The following is a 15,223-nucleotide window of genomic DNA, read 5'->3' as shown; positions in this document are numbered from 1 at the left end:
CCGCGGCGGCCAGAGCCCGTGTCCCGGCGGAGCGCTGCCCCGCGGGGCCGGGAGGGGCCGAGTGCCGGCCGTCCCTCGGGAGGCGGCTCTCCTGCCGCGCCGCCCCGGCTTCCTGCGCCGCAGGTGAGCCGGGATCGCCCCTCGCTTCCCGCTTCCGCCCAGGTGAGCGCCGCCGGCCATCCCGCCGCTGCCGGCATCCCGAGCTCCCCGCACCCCGCATCCCGCCCGCAGGTACCGCGGCCTCCCGGGGATGGCACGCGTGGGGTGGGGTGAGGTGGGAGGGGGGCACGGGCGGTCGGCGGGGATCGCCGCAGGAGTGAATTCCCCTTCGAACACGGCCATGTGGATCACTGGGTGATATGTGTGCGTGAAAATATAAAAGGGATAAAACCTGTGTTTATCTGTGACAAGTATTCCAGCCTGCCAAGAGGATGGAGCTGGGCTCTGCCTGGTGGTGCCAAGCAATAGTACAAGAGGCAGTGGGTAGAAACTGATGTCCAGGAAGTTCTGCCTAGATGTGAGGATGAACTTTTTTCCTGTGAGGATGGCAGAGCACTGGAATTGATTGTCCAGAGAGGGTGTGGAGTTTCCCTCACTGGAGGCATTCCAGAGCCATCTGGACTCAATCCTGTACCTTATGCTCAGGGATGACCCTGCTAGAGCACCAGATGACCCAGCTGTGTTTCCTTCCAACCTGACCCATCCTGGAATTCTCAAAGGGTTTCCAACCATCTCCTGCTTCCAGAGCCAGACCTGTAAACAGCAGCTTAACCAGTCTAGCCATGGCCAGGGTACCAGCCTGCCCTCATCCAGAGAACCCCCTGTGAAAGGCCTGCTGGCACCAGGGACCTCGACAAGTCCTTGAGAGCCTGGTATAGACAGGGCAGGGCTGAGTGACTCCCACTGGCAGCCAAGGGCTCTCCATGGCACTGGAATCATCCTGGTGTTGTGTTGTTGTGCAAACAGTTCCCATTGCTTGGAGAGGCTGGCTCAGGGGAAGGAGAGCAGGGAAGTAACACACCTGTTGCAACACTTCCCATCCAGCGCCTGTCAGCCCAGGGATTCTTAGCAGAGCAGGTTTTTACTTTGTTTACGGGTGGTTCATGGGAACACAGTTCTTCCGCATTCCTTTTTGATTTGTGACCCTTGGAAGATCAGCGTGGTTCCAGGTCTAACAGCTCTGTTCCCTGTGAAATGATTTGTTACTTGTGCACACAGCCATCAAAGTACCTAGGATTTACTGAGAATGACAATATTTAGCTACTGGAAAGGAGTTCTCCATGAGAACAGGTTTCTGAGACCATGTTTTTGCTTGGTGGAGAGCAGCTTTGGCATGAGCTCTAACTTCTGTCAGACAGCAGAGAACCCACACCAGCGCTTCCCTGGAGGCTGAAGTCCACAGGAATTCAGGTTCTGCTTGCTGAAGTTACCATGCCTGGAGAGTGAGTGAGGCTCCTCTTGATCTACACCAAAACTGGTAATCACAGGTGCAGAGTGCTGAGTTTTCTTCACTTTCCTCCTCCTGTAGTCACTAATCAGGTGTAAAACTCAGCCTGCCCACGCAGTATTTTTTCTTTTCAGCAATATTTAGCTGTGACCCACTGCACCTTGGAAATGTGTGGTGTATCAGCGTTCAGGTACTCACAGAAGCATTCAAATTTTTTCCTTCTGTCAAGTGCCTGGAGCAGTCAGTGTGTGCTCAACAGCATTTTTGTAAATCCTGCAGCATTGCACAGAGCAGAGGTGGTTTCAGAGGAAGGGTGTGTATGTGCTGGGCTTGGTCTGACTGAATTTTTCTGTACAGTATAAGTAAAACTGAGCAAAACACATGTTAAAATAGTGGTTTTTCACAGTAGGGAGTCACTTGATGGCATGTAAACTATAAAATTTTGGATATCTGAAGTTCAGCTGATGGCATATTAGGACAATTTAGGATTAACATCACACTAACAAATGCTGTTTTCCCTTGCTTTTGCTTTTATCAACCTTTAAACTGAAATTTTCCGAGTCAGAGGTCTCTGTGATGAGGAGGATGATATGCACTGTATTAGTCACTCATAACAGGGCCAGGAAAAATTCCAACTGCATTAGTGCAGAAAGGTGACTTTGGATCGGGATGAACCCTTTGGCTGCTGAGGCTGGTTGTGTTAGAAGCCTTTGAGAAACAGCAGCAGTTAGTTAGGCACTTGTGGGCTTTAATATCCCCCAAGGTTCCAGCCAGGCTGGGTGGGGAGAACATCCCATAAGGCTGGACTTTTCCTGGAGGGATGCAGGTTGTTGGTGCCTGGGTTGAAGGACATGGGGCAGAGGTGGCTGTGGATGGGTGGGGAAAAAGGGGCAGAAGAATCTGTGCTTGCTGAACTGTGTCCTCCTCCAGCAGCAAAGCCCTCAATTTCCAGCTTCCAGCAGCCCTTTGTGGAGGGCAGCTGTTTGTCAAGGCTGCTGGTGGGATGTTGGGATGCCGTGCTCCCCTCTGGCTCTGGGATGTGCCAGAGCTGAGTGCTCCATGTCTCCATGCAAGTGGCAGGGGGGTGATGGCAATGGAAGACTTGAACCTTTCAGCTCTTCTGATGACCCTCTGCTGGCACCAGCATGGGGGAATTCCTTTCTCCTTGTGCTGCTTTTGAAGAAGATCCAAGTCTTGGGATTTCATACAAAACCTTCAGAAGCTTTCCGACTCCCTCGGATGTGTTGGGTTCAGCTCTCAGAAGTGAAGACAGTGGAACCCCAGTTGCATGCTGTTCTGGGGTTACACAACACTCAACCTCCTGAAATTCGTCATTTTCTCGATGATTTTATGGTTATGTTGGAAGTTGTGGCACAAATGTTGAACTGAAGTTTCCAGTAAGATAAATAAGCATCCGTAGGAGTTGGAGACTGAAGCTGGGATGTGGAGAGCATGAGCTGATTTTAACAGGACAAACCAAAGTGTATTGCATCATTCTTCAAAATTAATGCCTAGGAATGGACTTTCTAATATATCAACTGATGCTGACACTCTGCCTGGACTTAGAGTGTGTTTGGAAAGTGTTTAATGATAAATTGTTTGGGCTCTTAAACACAGAGATCAATAATACATGGAGTTGTGAGTTTCTCTGGTGCCCAAAAGCAGGTCTTAGAGACCAGTCCTCAATTATCCCTGACTGGAAAACTCTAAATTAGTTTGTATTTTCAGGGATCCCATCACACCATAAGGAGCTGTTTGCTTTAATTTTTTCCTCCCCATTCTCTTATGGAAGAAAGGAGAGTAAAGAAATACTGAGTGTGGTTTTAACATATTGTACAAAAAAAAAAATCAGTAAAAAGCATTGCAAGCTGTCTGGAGGCCAGCTCTGATCACGAGGAACCCCAAAGTGCTGTGTAAACTTGAACTGTTATTCAGTTATATCACCTGAGATCCACTTGGGCATCCACTGGCACAAGTGGCTCTTAGGGACACTTGGAGCAGCTCAAGCAAGAAGCTGAAACTTTCTTTAATCTTTTTTTTTCCTCCTGTTTTGTACCTCCTTCTCCAGGGAACTTCTGCCTCGATGGAGCCAAGATCTCTTACCTATAAATCTTCTCCTTAAATTTAAATCTCCAATTTTTTTGGGTCAGTCTCCATTGGATAATTACTGTTGTTACACCCCCGGCAGAGGAAAAAATTAATTTTGGGAATGGTTAGCTCAGCACTTGGGGGCTGTTTTGGATTGGGGATGGATGTTTCTGGTGGTGCAGTTTGGTCCTGCTGTGAGGTGTGGACATGTCACCCTGTCCCCCTCTTGTCCCCCTCCTGCCAGTGCTGGCAGCTCAGAGCTGACTGGGCACAAAGCTCGCCCCACCAAAACGTGAAGGATTCTTTCTGAGTGTTTAGCTCCCTGTTCCACCTCACTGTGGGATCAGATGGAAAACGGAAAGGGAAGAATAAGAGCACAAAAGAGGGCTGGGGAGCTGGACCAGCCTCTTGGCTTTGGCTCTGGGGTGGGCATGGTGCTGTCAGGTCATCGTTATTTCCTGCCATGCTGGATTTCTTCTCGGGGTTTAATCTCTTCCTCTCCCCACTGCTGGTTTAAAGGTGTTTCAAGCCACTTTTCCTCACCGGAGTTATTTTCCTTGCCTTTCTCCTTTTGGTTTGCTCGCTTTCCTCTTTTAACTGCTGATGAGAGGTAGAAAAACAGAGGAGGGAAGCGAATGGAGGGAAGTTAAATGTGGAAGAAAGAACACATTTCCATATTCTTTGTCCTGATTTGTTAAGGTTCATGCTGTATTTTCAGTCGAGGAGGTTAAGTTTTGTCTTCTGGGTTTGATGAAGGCTCAGGAGTGTTTGTAAGGAAATGGTGTTTTCATCTGCTCTTCAGAATCAGCTCTCTGCACAGAATCAAAGGCTGCTGTGCTCTCAGAAGTATTTTACTTCGAATGGAAAAGAAAATAAAGCTGCAGCACTTCCAAAAGTGCAGATGCATTCCTGAAAATCTTTCAGGGCACTGCTGCTTCAACTCTTGCTATGAGTTTGATTTAAAATGACCTCCTAAATCTGTTAGGAGTCTTGCAATGAGACTCATTCTGCCTGGCCCTGGGTGAAAACCGCACAAAGCCACCGAGCTCTGCAGGAATTCCTGCAGGAGCCAAAGCTGCTGGGATATGCGCAGGAAAGGGTGCACAAATCTGGAATTTGTGACACGCCTCCATCCACTTCTTTTTTCCAATTAGGTAAATCAACTTAACCTGACTCTACAGGAGAAGGAATGCTATCACCTGGATAATTAATATTTTGCTAAATAGAACAGTGTTCTCCCAGAATTCCAGGTGTTTTCAGTGTGAGCAGAGAGAGGGTCAGAGGTCCTGCTGGGAAAGAGCCCCTGGAATGTGCTTACCCTGGAGTCACGTTCACCACATGACCCTTGCTCCTCTCAACTGCAAGTCTGAAAAATAAATGAAAGGCTTTTATATAGAGAGGGGGATATGGCTAGTCTTGTTCCAAAATAATTCCAAATCTATTATTCTGAAATTACACACTTATATACTGAATAGAATCAAAATTATGTAAATTGTGCTGTTAAATGGCTGACTTTTTTCAGAGGAGCTTGTACTAAGTGAAGGAAACTTGTTTGGTAGAGCTGCCTTGATAGATTTCACAATGACAGGCTCCACATCAACTTAATAACATGCAAGCAAGGGTACAAATTTATCATCTCTGCTAATTGCAAGTCTGTTGTTTTTATACTGCCATCTAGGCCTCAGCCCCTGTTGGAGACCTGTTCTGTTTGGCACTCTGGAGGAGCTTGATAAAGGATATTCTGTTCCTTAAGAGCTTAATAAAGAATATTTTGCTGTTCATGTGTGTAGAAAAGAGAAAGGCAAACACCTGTAGGGGAAGAGAACAGGCTTCCTTCACCTCTTGTAAATCAGGCTGTGATTAAATCAGATCTTCCTCAGGAGTGTGTTGGAACAAGGATTAATATGCCAAATTTTGGGCTTTAATCCTGTGTTGTCCCATGAGTGAACTTCACTGTTTTATGGGGAAGCACAAAGTTTGACCTATATTGCCATCCAGCAAGGCTGAACTATCATGATAAGAATACTGTCTACAAATGATCAGGTGGAAAATATCTTCTAAATAATGGGTAGGTTTTAGCTCTGTCTATATCTGTGAAGATCACAACTTTCATGTCAATATTCTAAATAATTTGGTTGAATATGTCTGTCTCAGTTTTTCCTTTTCAGTTTTTTTTAACCTGCATTTTTATTCATGTTTGGAAGAGTTGTTTATATTCCTTCCTCTGTGTGAAAGGAAAAGCACGTGGAACAAGGAAAACTTTTTGGATTAGAGAGCTTTGTTAAATACTTGGGGTAAACAACAGGGGTAATAGTATTTTTTATTAAATTTCCTGTAGTTAGCATGGTATTATTGCATTTATCAAATGTTACTGATCTGTTTCGATCTATCATTAATTAATTTGATTTTTTTTTTTTTTTTTGTTTAAACCTCAGCCAGGTTGTTCTGATCAATTCCAAAACCACCCTTCAACATGCCTGAAAATCCAGCAGCAGGTAGGTGGTCTGAAAATGATTCCTTTTGCTGAGCACTGAGCCAAGCAGCTCCATCCCTAACCTGGCCTGGTTTGTGGTGCAGATAAGCAGCAGGTGCTGCAGATCCTGGATCGGCTGCAGGCAAAGCTGCAGGAAAAAAGGGATTCCCAGCACCAGGAAAACCTGGCTGTCCTAAGGAGCACCCTCAGGAGCCCCCTGTTCAACCAGATCCTGACTCTCCAGCAATCCATCAAGCAGCTGAAGGAGCAAGTGAGTGTGAAATTACTGCTGCTGGTGTGATGATGACTCTGGGCCAGTGGAACTTGGATCAGCGAGTGTAGGCGTGTGTTAACGAGGTGCTCTCATTAATAAGCTGTAACCTGGTGCCAGTGAGTGTTGGGCCTTTCTTTTCTTCTGTGGAGCTGGTGTCTGCAGAGGCACTGCTGAAATGAGAAGTGGTTTTGCAACCAAGAGGTCATGGGGCAACGTGCTCTGAAAGGGATGCAGGACAGGCGGGGTTGTGTTGGAAAAAAACAGCTGCAAAAGACATCAGCTCCAGTGTTGGAACTGGGATCCTTTGTTTTTCCCTGAAGCTAAGTGCTGTTTATCAGCCCACTGGCAGCATTTTTTCCTCCCTAAAAGACAGCATCACTTAGTTCCTGCTAATTTTTACAAGAATGCTTAACCTGCTTTGGCAAGTAAAGTGTAGAAAACCCAGCCTGAAGATTTGCCAAGTTCTGATGCAGCTGTACCCAAGCAAGTTTTAAAATGACTTGGCTTCAGCAGAGGTTGGAACTTCTGTGGTTTGGTTTGTAAAGCCAAATGACACTTGATTTTGTGCACATGGGCACGGACAGGTCTCAGCCTGCAGCTAAGTTAAAATCATCAGCAAACTCAAAACCAGGGAGTGACCAGCAGGGTGGGTGTCAGGGGGACAAGGCTGTCCCTTGCCAGGTGTATTGCAGGTGTTCCTGCCTGGCTGGCCTGGTGGTGGCTTATCCCTCCTACCCAAATTCCCATCCCTTCCTTCCAAGGCTTGGATGCACGTCTGCAAGCTGTTAAACAAATGTATGAAAATGCAAATGTATCTAAGAAGTGACATAGTGGGGTTTGTATTTAGAATGTTCAGAATTCTCATATCTAGAAAATTTGGGTTTACTTGAAATTCTGTTTAAGCATGGGCAGCTTCATTCAGGATGGGATTTTCCAGTTTATTTTGTCACACTGGGAATATTTTTCATTTCTTCATTATCAGTGAGAACTAGAAGTGCAAGTTCCAGCAGAGATAACATGTTCTGTGGTAGTTTGTACCCTGGGCTCTCCTTGGGGAGGGAATAATACAAACCAGGCCTCAGGCTCCTGAATGACTCAAAATACTTGAATTTTTATGCCAGAATTTTATATAGATTTCCCTAACAGTTGCAGCAGTGCTTGAGAGCCTCTTTAGTGTTTGGTGCTTTTGCATGTGTTGTTTCTGGAATAGCAAGGTGAAAAGAGGGTAAGGGGCAGGGGAGAAGCATGAAAGAAACAGAGAAAAATGAGTGGAGTAGAAACACAGCTGAAACTCCTGAAACACAGGGAACTCCTGAAAAGCAGTTTAAATTTGATATGGTAGCTTGGTTATAGATTATATATTACCACTGCCTGATTTATACAGGTGAGTATATTTGTGTGAATGGGCATATGTGAACACAGGGTTTTTTGCTCCCTGGGCAGCCTGCACATAAAATGGTATTTGTGGAAAAGCCTTCTTTTGTTTTCAGTAGCTTTCCCACACCTCTGTTCATTTTCAACAGCTCAGTTACATGCCTCCCGACCGCTCGGTGGATTTTGATTTTACCAAGAGGGGGCTGTTGGTGTTTGCTGACAAATCAGTCACTGCTGGGACACCTTGCTCTTCACCTGGAGCCAGAGCATCAGCCTTCACTCCAAACCTGGCAGTTAATGAATTTAACATGATCATCCAGCAAATGGCAAAGGTAAGGCTCTAAGGTTTAGTGAACCAAACGTTTTTTCATTTTGGAGCATTTCAGGCTGCTTTTTTTGTTGTGTGTCTGGAAGCGTGGTGCCTCCTAACCAGGAGAGAGTAGAAGTGTTGAGAACTTTTCCCTCTGGAAGATAATGTCAGCAATAGGAAGTGGCTTGGTGGCTTGTTTTGTTTTTTTAACTTCCATTGCCAATTTTCTGTTTTACTTTCTACCAAACACACCAACATAGTAAGGCAATTTCAGCTGCCAGAAAACATTTTTGGTATTTGATGACACTTAATTTAAAATGGACATTTTCAGCAGAAAGTTGTTTTGATGGAGGCACTTGTTTATCAAGTACATTTTAAATTGGAAACATACCAACTTGATAAACAGTGCAAAGGATTAAAAAAACTAGCACGTAATATTTTATTTAACTCTTTATTTAGTACGTCTTAACTTTGCCAGGCAGATGCAGATCCACCAAATTCCCTAAGAATTTGTACAGGTGCAGACATCCACCCATGTGGGATTGGCATTTATACCACAAATGTATTGTTCTGTGTTATTTTGAACCATTAATTTAATTGCTTAGTCACGCCTTTCTATATTAAGTAACTGTTGCTAATTGACTACCTTAATGTAGCTGTAATATTTTGAGCATTACTCTTCTCATTAGTGTGTCATTAACTCATCAGAGATAAGATTTAGCAGTAGAGGCTGCACGTTATTTGGAATAAAAGAGCTGTGATAGCAGTGCATTCTCCCAGTAATATTTCCCAGTAAACACCCCCAGCAATTTTGGGTTAGAACTGAAAAACAGGCAGTTGCAAAAGCAAACTTTTTTTAGCATTAAGTGTGAAGCTTCAGGGAGGGGGAGGAAATTAATTTCTTTATTTAAAAGCTGCAGCCTTTTGAATGCACACCTAAAAATCAGCATTAAAAGCAAGGGGAGCCAAAAGACAAGTAATTTAGTTTAGCTATACAGCATTTCCAGAAATCCCAAATATATTGCTCTAGACAGCACTTTGTTCATAGTTTTCATCCAGTTTGGAATTCATCTCATAATGTGAATGAAGTGTGAAAGCAGCTCTTAAATTCCCTGAGGTTTCAGAACCTCAGAGTGCTTGCATATCCAATACGTTGCCATATTAAAAATAATAAATGGAGAAGCTTTTATAGAAATAACATATTCAGTATTTTGCCTTTGTTTAGTCTTAGGAGGAGAATAATTCTTCCAGCGTTCATAAATTTCCAACTAGCTCATTCTGTTGCATTGAAAATTAGTAAATCATTTTTTTATCTTCTGTTTTATTAGGGAAGACAAATAGAATCAATAACGATTGATAAACCTTCTGTTGGAGGTCTGGGATTTAGTGTGGTTGCCCTTAAAAATCCCAGCCTGGGAGAAGTTGGTATCTTTGTCAAGGAAGTCCAGCCAGGAAGCATAGCTGACAGGTGAGATCTTCATAATTGTGTTGGGAAATTGTATTTTCCACAGAGGGAAAAGTCATGACCTTCACGTTGAAAACTCAATCAGAATAACATGTTTGTCTGGGTTATCTGGTGGGATATTTTGGTGGTGGTATCTTGAATTCTGGCTTTTCAGCTGAAAGGGACCCTTGTTTTGAGGATCAGGTTTTCAGATGAGTTTTAAATTTCCGAGCCATTCATAAATGGAATTTCCAGAAATCATGACTCACTTTGGAGAATCTTGAGTCCTGATTAAAAAACCAAAAGAAAACTCAGAAAAGAATACAAAGAAAATAAAAATTAGATTCTGTTTTAATTTTTATGCTTTGTGTCCCTGAAAGATTTTTTTTTTCCCCTTTATTTATGTGCCTCTGACAATGCCCTATTTATAGCTGGTTTTACTGTTTGTTTCCTGTGTAAATTTAGATCCACTCCTCCCAACAGATCCCTGCACAGATGTCATCATAGAATCGAGGCTTCAGGCAGTTTCTTCCTGTATTGTCTGTGGGTTTTCACCCAACAACAAAAGACAGAGCAATCCTTTAAAAATAAAACGCGATTGTAAAACCACAAGAGTTGGCATGAGACAAACGCAGTGCTTGGAATTATGTCTCAAGAAAAATGTGTCTAGATTTCAAGTCATTGGTGTCACTTTTTAAATAACACATGTCAGGAAGTGCCAACACAGGATGACAAAAAGAGTGGGGAGAGGTTGGAATGATAATGGCGATGGGCCCGCAGAGAACACACCAGAGAACACTTAAAGAAAAGCATATTAAGGCTCTTTCAAAGTGGAGACAGATGGACTGATCCGGATGTCAGAGGAGGGTGAATATCTCACTTTAGGATTTGATGACCTGCTGCTCACTTTCTTTGATGAGAGAATCTGAAATATGGTTAGTGCTCGAAGAAAGTGATTTCTGGGAAACATCTTAAACGTGGCACGACAAAAAGGAAGTTTCAAATGCCTTAGTTAAGATGTGCAGCTATATTGTTTGGGAGTTTATAAATTTCCCCAGCATGCTTCCCATTTTGCTTCTGAGACAAGATCTCCTGGAGACTTTTTTGGATTCCTACAGAGCTTTGAAGGCAGTGTCTGTCTATGTAACAGTTTGGTCTCGTGCTCAGAATGAATATTTAACAAAGGAGATGAGTGATGGTTTCTCTCTTGTCACAAATCTAAATTCATCACTGGGGTGAATTAACTGTGAAATTTATATTATCTCAAGGTAGCAACTGAACTGCGTGTTGCTCCAAGAAAGTTTCACGTCTGAAGCTTGATACTGTAAATTTTAAGTAAAATATAAATATGCAGCACATCAATCTTTAGAATAAATAGGGATAAAAGACAGCATCAAAGCCTGAGTTGTGGGTTCTTAGAGATGGCATCATGTAGTGCTAAACATAATGAAGAATAGTTCCTAGTTCATTGTGTAACTACAAAAATACTTTTTTCTGCTTTGTAGTTCAATATCATCGAGAAAGTATAAGGGAATTGCAATTGAATTTTGCACAGAAGCAAAGTAAAGAAGTGTGCAAATTCTGTACCATGACAAAGCAAAGTGTGGCTGGGCAGTTTGGAACAGTGTGGCTGGAATGGAGTGTGTAAGCTGGTGAAGGCACCCTGATAAGCAGATTTTTAAAGCACAGAAACATTTAACCTTGCTCAACTGCGTGTTTTGCCTGCTCACATTTCAGTTACAGGAGCCTGACGTGAAGTCACTGTGCTGCATTAAAAAATTGCTTTCAATGTTTTGTTAAGGGATCAAAGACTGAGGGAAAATGACCACATACTGGCCATTAATTGCACGCCATTGGATCAGAACATTTCCCATCAGCACGCCATTGCCCTCCTCCAGCAATCCACAGGATCCCTGCATCTGGTGGTGGCTCGGGAGCCACTTCAAGGGAACAGCAGAACTGCCTTGTTCAGTGATGTAAATCCACCTGAGACTGTGAGTCCTTGTAATACTGTCCAAATCAGATTTCGAGCTGGGCTGGATATTTTATTTTATTTTTTTCCCCCCGTGGCTGTGAAGTGTTTGTGTTAGCAAGTTTTACATGGAGGGATTTTTTTTCCTTTAATCAGATTTTATGTGGGATGACATTTCATTTAGACTCACCGTGCTGTAAGCACAGAGCTTCCATTGCAAAGCTGCCTGGTGGGGTTGTTATAAAACAGATCCTGGGTTTTTGTGGGATAGCAGAAGCTCTAGTAGATCACCATATTCTTATCAGCAGGGTCTGTTCAGCACAGGCTGGATGAAGCATTTTGTGAGAGTACCCAGCTGAAACCTACTTGTGCTCAGCAATTAAAGATGCTCTGATTACCTCTTAAAAGAGAGTAAACATAACCTGCCACGAGCACTGCTTGGAACAGCCCAACCAATTTAAACTGGCACTGCTCACACCAAAGAGCCTTGTCTTTGTTTTAAAAAACAAACACAATTTATCTGTTAAAGAACCTCTCAATCCCTGTTTATTTATCAGCTTGGGGTTTTTTTGGTTATTTTTTTTTTCCCATCTGCAAATTTCAGTGATTGGGAAGCCTTTTGTTTTTGTGACAAAGGAGAGCTTGTCACTGGGACATGTAATAAACCAGGGCTGAACTTCCATCTGTGTTCCACCCATATGGTCCAGGTGGCTTCCCTGAATTCGGACAAACTGCACACCTAAATCCAGGGATTGCAATATTGGAATCTCAATTTATTATGCTAGTAGATTCTGATGAAAAGCTGGGTAAAAGCAGTGTTTTTCCTTATTCTTAGCAATTATTTCCCTCACTATTATTACAGAGGTAGTGAAATCTGAAGGTTTGAGTGGATAATCAATATTGTTTATTGCCCTGAAAATTTTAAAAAATTAAATTTTAACTGCTTTTTCATTGAAAGATCTGCACCGAGCAGACTAACAAAATAAAATACAAATATATATCTCTGCAGGGGGTCTTTAAACTTCTTTTATGATATTTAACTGGCTTTGGCAAAGATTTTCAGTATGCTAATAAATCCTTTATTCGCAGAAGACTTAAATCTGCCTACTTTGCTCCATTTGGGCCTGTATGAGATATTAATCTGACAGAAACATTGGCTGGGTTTGGGTTGCTTAACAGCTTTGTTATTTTCAGATTGTCTTGTAGAACATAAGGTCATGGTGGAGCGTAGCTTAGAAATTTGCTTCCAATGCAGTATGGCAGAATCTTGTGCTGTGCTATTAATTCAGTGCTGAATGGGGGTGTTCAGAGTGTGTGAGTGAAATAACAGAAATGGGAATTTGGGCAAGGCTGAGTGAAAACTGGGCCAGTGCAAGCTCCTTGCCTCTGTTTTTCCCTCTTGTTTGCAGTACTCTGGATTTATGAAAAACTAAAAGGATGCTTTTCATTTTGGCAGGAAAACCTTAAAATTGCTTTTTCTTAGTCAAGCTTTTTCCTGGTATCCTGTTACCCCGAGAGGGGAGGACAGAAATGCGTGTTTAAAAACAGATGAGAAATCCCACTGCGTGTTTGTGAGGAAATGGAGCTGAGTGAACAGAATCCTCCAGCCTGTGGGGTGGAGACTGAAAACTGCTCTGATTAATTCTCCTCCTTCCCTCTGCACGTGAAAGTGAGAAACGTTAACGACGGTCCGAAATTAAAATCTCCTGTTTTTATTTTATTAATTGCAGATTCACTGGGGCCACGTTGAAGACGTTGAGCTGATTAACGATGGCTCAGGATTAGGCTTTGGAATTGTAGGAGGAAAGTCGAGTGGAGTAGTTGTAAGAACGATTGTTCCTGGGGGATTAGCAGATCGGGTAATTTGTTATATTATGTCACTTCTTGTTTGATTGCAAAGTGTAATTAACCGCTTTTGACAGTCTTAAAATAAACTAATATACTTAAACAAAAGGAAGCTGGTAGCATCAAAGTCTGAATGCCAGCACGTGGTTCGTAAATAAATAAAGGTTGAAGGTATGATTGAGGGAAAAGTCAGCAGCTGATATAAATTAAGTTGTTCCACAGACAAGATTTGGCTTTTGTAACGTTGTTGAACATGCAGAAATTCTGAAAAGTTGCCTGATATTTGGTATTTTTGGCCCTTGGTCAGTCTGGGGCAGGACAAATACTCTGTAGAATTTGTCACATTTTGCAACACCCATGGGGACAAACTCTCCAAGTGAATTCTCAGGCAAGAAAATCTGCCCTCCCAAAGTCACTGCAATGCAAGATTCAGTTTAGAGACTGAAAATGTCCTGTTTTCAGTGGTTTGATCCCTGCCTTGCAGCCTGACCTGTTCAAGGAGACACTTAGGTTTGTGCAAAGCCTTTTGAAGTTGCACAGGCACAGTCTTCACCTCTGGTTGTTTGTCTTTAGAGACTCTGTGCTGAGTGTTGCTGCATTTCAGGACTGGAACGCTTGCTGTAACAAAACAGATTCAGATTTTCCAAGCAAATTTGGTCCTGATAAGTTAAAATTATCTGAGGACCAGAACCCCTGCAGACAAAAGAGAGAGGCAAAAGTACTTCCTCCAGTACAGGATGGAATAAAAGCTGGGAGTTTGGAGAGCTTTATTGGAAAATGTTGGCTTTTTCTCAGCTGTCTCCCTCTGAACCTGCCGTGTATAAATGAGTATATTTTAATTTTTGTCTAGCACCTGTTTTGCTGTAAGGAATAAAGTGTTTTGGCTACCAGTGAAGCATATAAGCTAAGAACTCACCACATCATTCTCAGCTGAATGAGGCATCATTAAGAACATGTGAAATAATGAGGCATGTACATGTTAAAATTGGATGAGTTTGTAAATGAGTTTGAGTTGGTTCTGGGAGTAGCTCTGATTGCTGGATAAATCAGTGTACCAAAGGTGGTGTGGAGCTGTGCTGATCAATACCAGCTGAGAATTTGGTGCTAGAAATTCCTGCTTGTGATGGGAATGATGATGTAGGTCATGAATCCTAATTATCAGGTAAAAAATAGATTGTGTGGAGTCTTGTTACCTTTAGTGGATTTACTCACTGAAGTTGGAGCTGGTCACATGAGAAAAAAAATTGCCAGGCTAGTCTAGAAGTATGAGGAAAGAACTCCAAAAAGCTCCTAAATCAAAATGCTGTGCTTATATTCCAACTCCTACTTGATGAGGAATATTCTATGAAAGAGACCACACAACAATCTGGGAGATTATAAAACATTGTTGCTGCCTGTTTTCTCCTAAATGAGCAAAACAGTGGGAAAAACAGCACATAACTGTGCAAACGAGTCCTTGGGATATTTAAAATGTTGCCATGGTGGTCATTTTTCCTGGCATTTTCTCACATTGGTTCTCATGGCCATGAAGATGCCCCTACGCAGTTTCAGTTTTGGGAGGGAACAGATACTTTGTGGAAGGACTGGAAACACTTTTTGCCATTTGATTTGCCTTCGAAGGACGGGAGGCTGCAGACAGGAGACCACATCTTGCAGATTGGAGGGACCAACGTGCAGGGGATGAGCAGTGAGCAGGTTGCCCAAGTGCTCAGGAACTGTGGGAATTCTGTCAGGATGATCGTGGCGAGAGACCCCAAGTGTGAATTCATGGAGGCTCCACCAGCTCCCCTGAGCTGGCCAGTCAGCACACTGCCTTCCCTTCCAAATGGAAATGTGAGTATCTGCTGCTTCCTTGGGGCATTTTTAAGTGTGTTTGTGGCTTGTGATCAGAAAGGAAGGAGAGATCAGAGGGTTCTTGGGCCCTAAAGTGCTTCTCCTCTCTTGAGTTTCCAGATATATGCTTGTGTTTAAGTGGTCATTATTACAGCCCTGCCTT

At 43.1% G+C, this 15,223-nt stretch overlaps 1 protein-coding gene across 4 annotated transcripts in view; it reads left to right on the top strand.

The window, feature by feature from the left end:
- Positions 1-111: 111 nt before the first annotated feature.
- The window catches only part of PATJ (PATJ crumbs cell polarity complex component), a 141,031-nt gene continuing 125,919 nt past the window's right edge, over positions 112-15,223 (top strand). For 3 of the 4 annotated variants that reach the window (XM_030226602.2, XM_030226601.2, XM_030226603.2), the window contains exons 1-8: positions 112-231; positions 5,971-6,030; positions 6,113-6,279; positions 7,806-7,988; positions 9,295-9,434; positions 11,212-11,404; positions 13,113-13,241; positions 14,848-15,060. In XM_030226602.2, coding sequence (XP_030082462.2) covers positions 6,009-6,030; positions 6,113-6,279; positions 7,806-7,988; positions 9,295-9,434; positions 11,212-11,404; positions 13,113-13,241; positions 14,848-15,060 — 1,047 coding nt within the window. In that variant the 5' untranslated portion in view covers positions 112-231; positions 5,971-6,008. The remainder of the gene's footprint in view (positions 232-5,970; positions 6,031-6,112; positions 6,280-7,805; positions 7,989-9,294; positions 9,435-11,211; positions 11,405-13,112; positions 13,242-14,847; positions 15,061-15,223) is intronic. The other variant, XM_018912523.3, reaches the window with a different exon arrangement.

Source organism: Serinus canaria, chromosome 8 (genome assembly GCF_022539315.1).
Source record: "Serinus canaria isolate serCan28SL12 chromosome 8, serCan2020, whole genome shotgun sequence".
Classification (NCBI taxonomy): domain Eukaryota; kingdom Metazoa; phylum Chordata; class Aves; order Passeriformes; family Fringillidae; genus Serinus; species Serinus canaria.
Note: the sequence above shows the minus strand (reverse complement) of the source record. Positions and strands in the feature narration are given on the sequence as shown.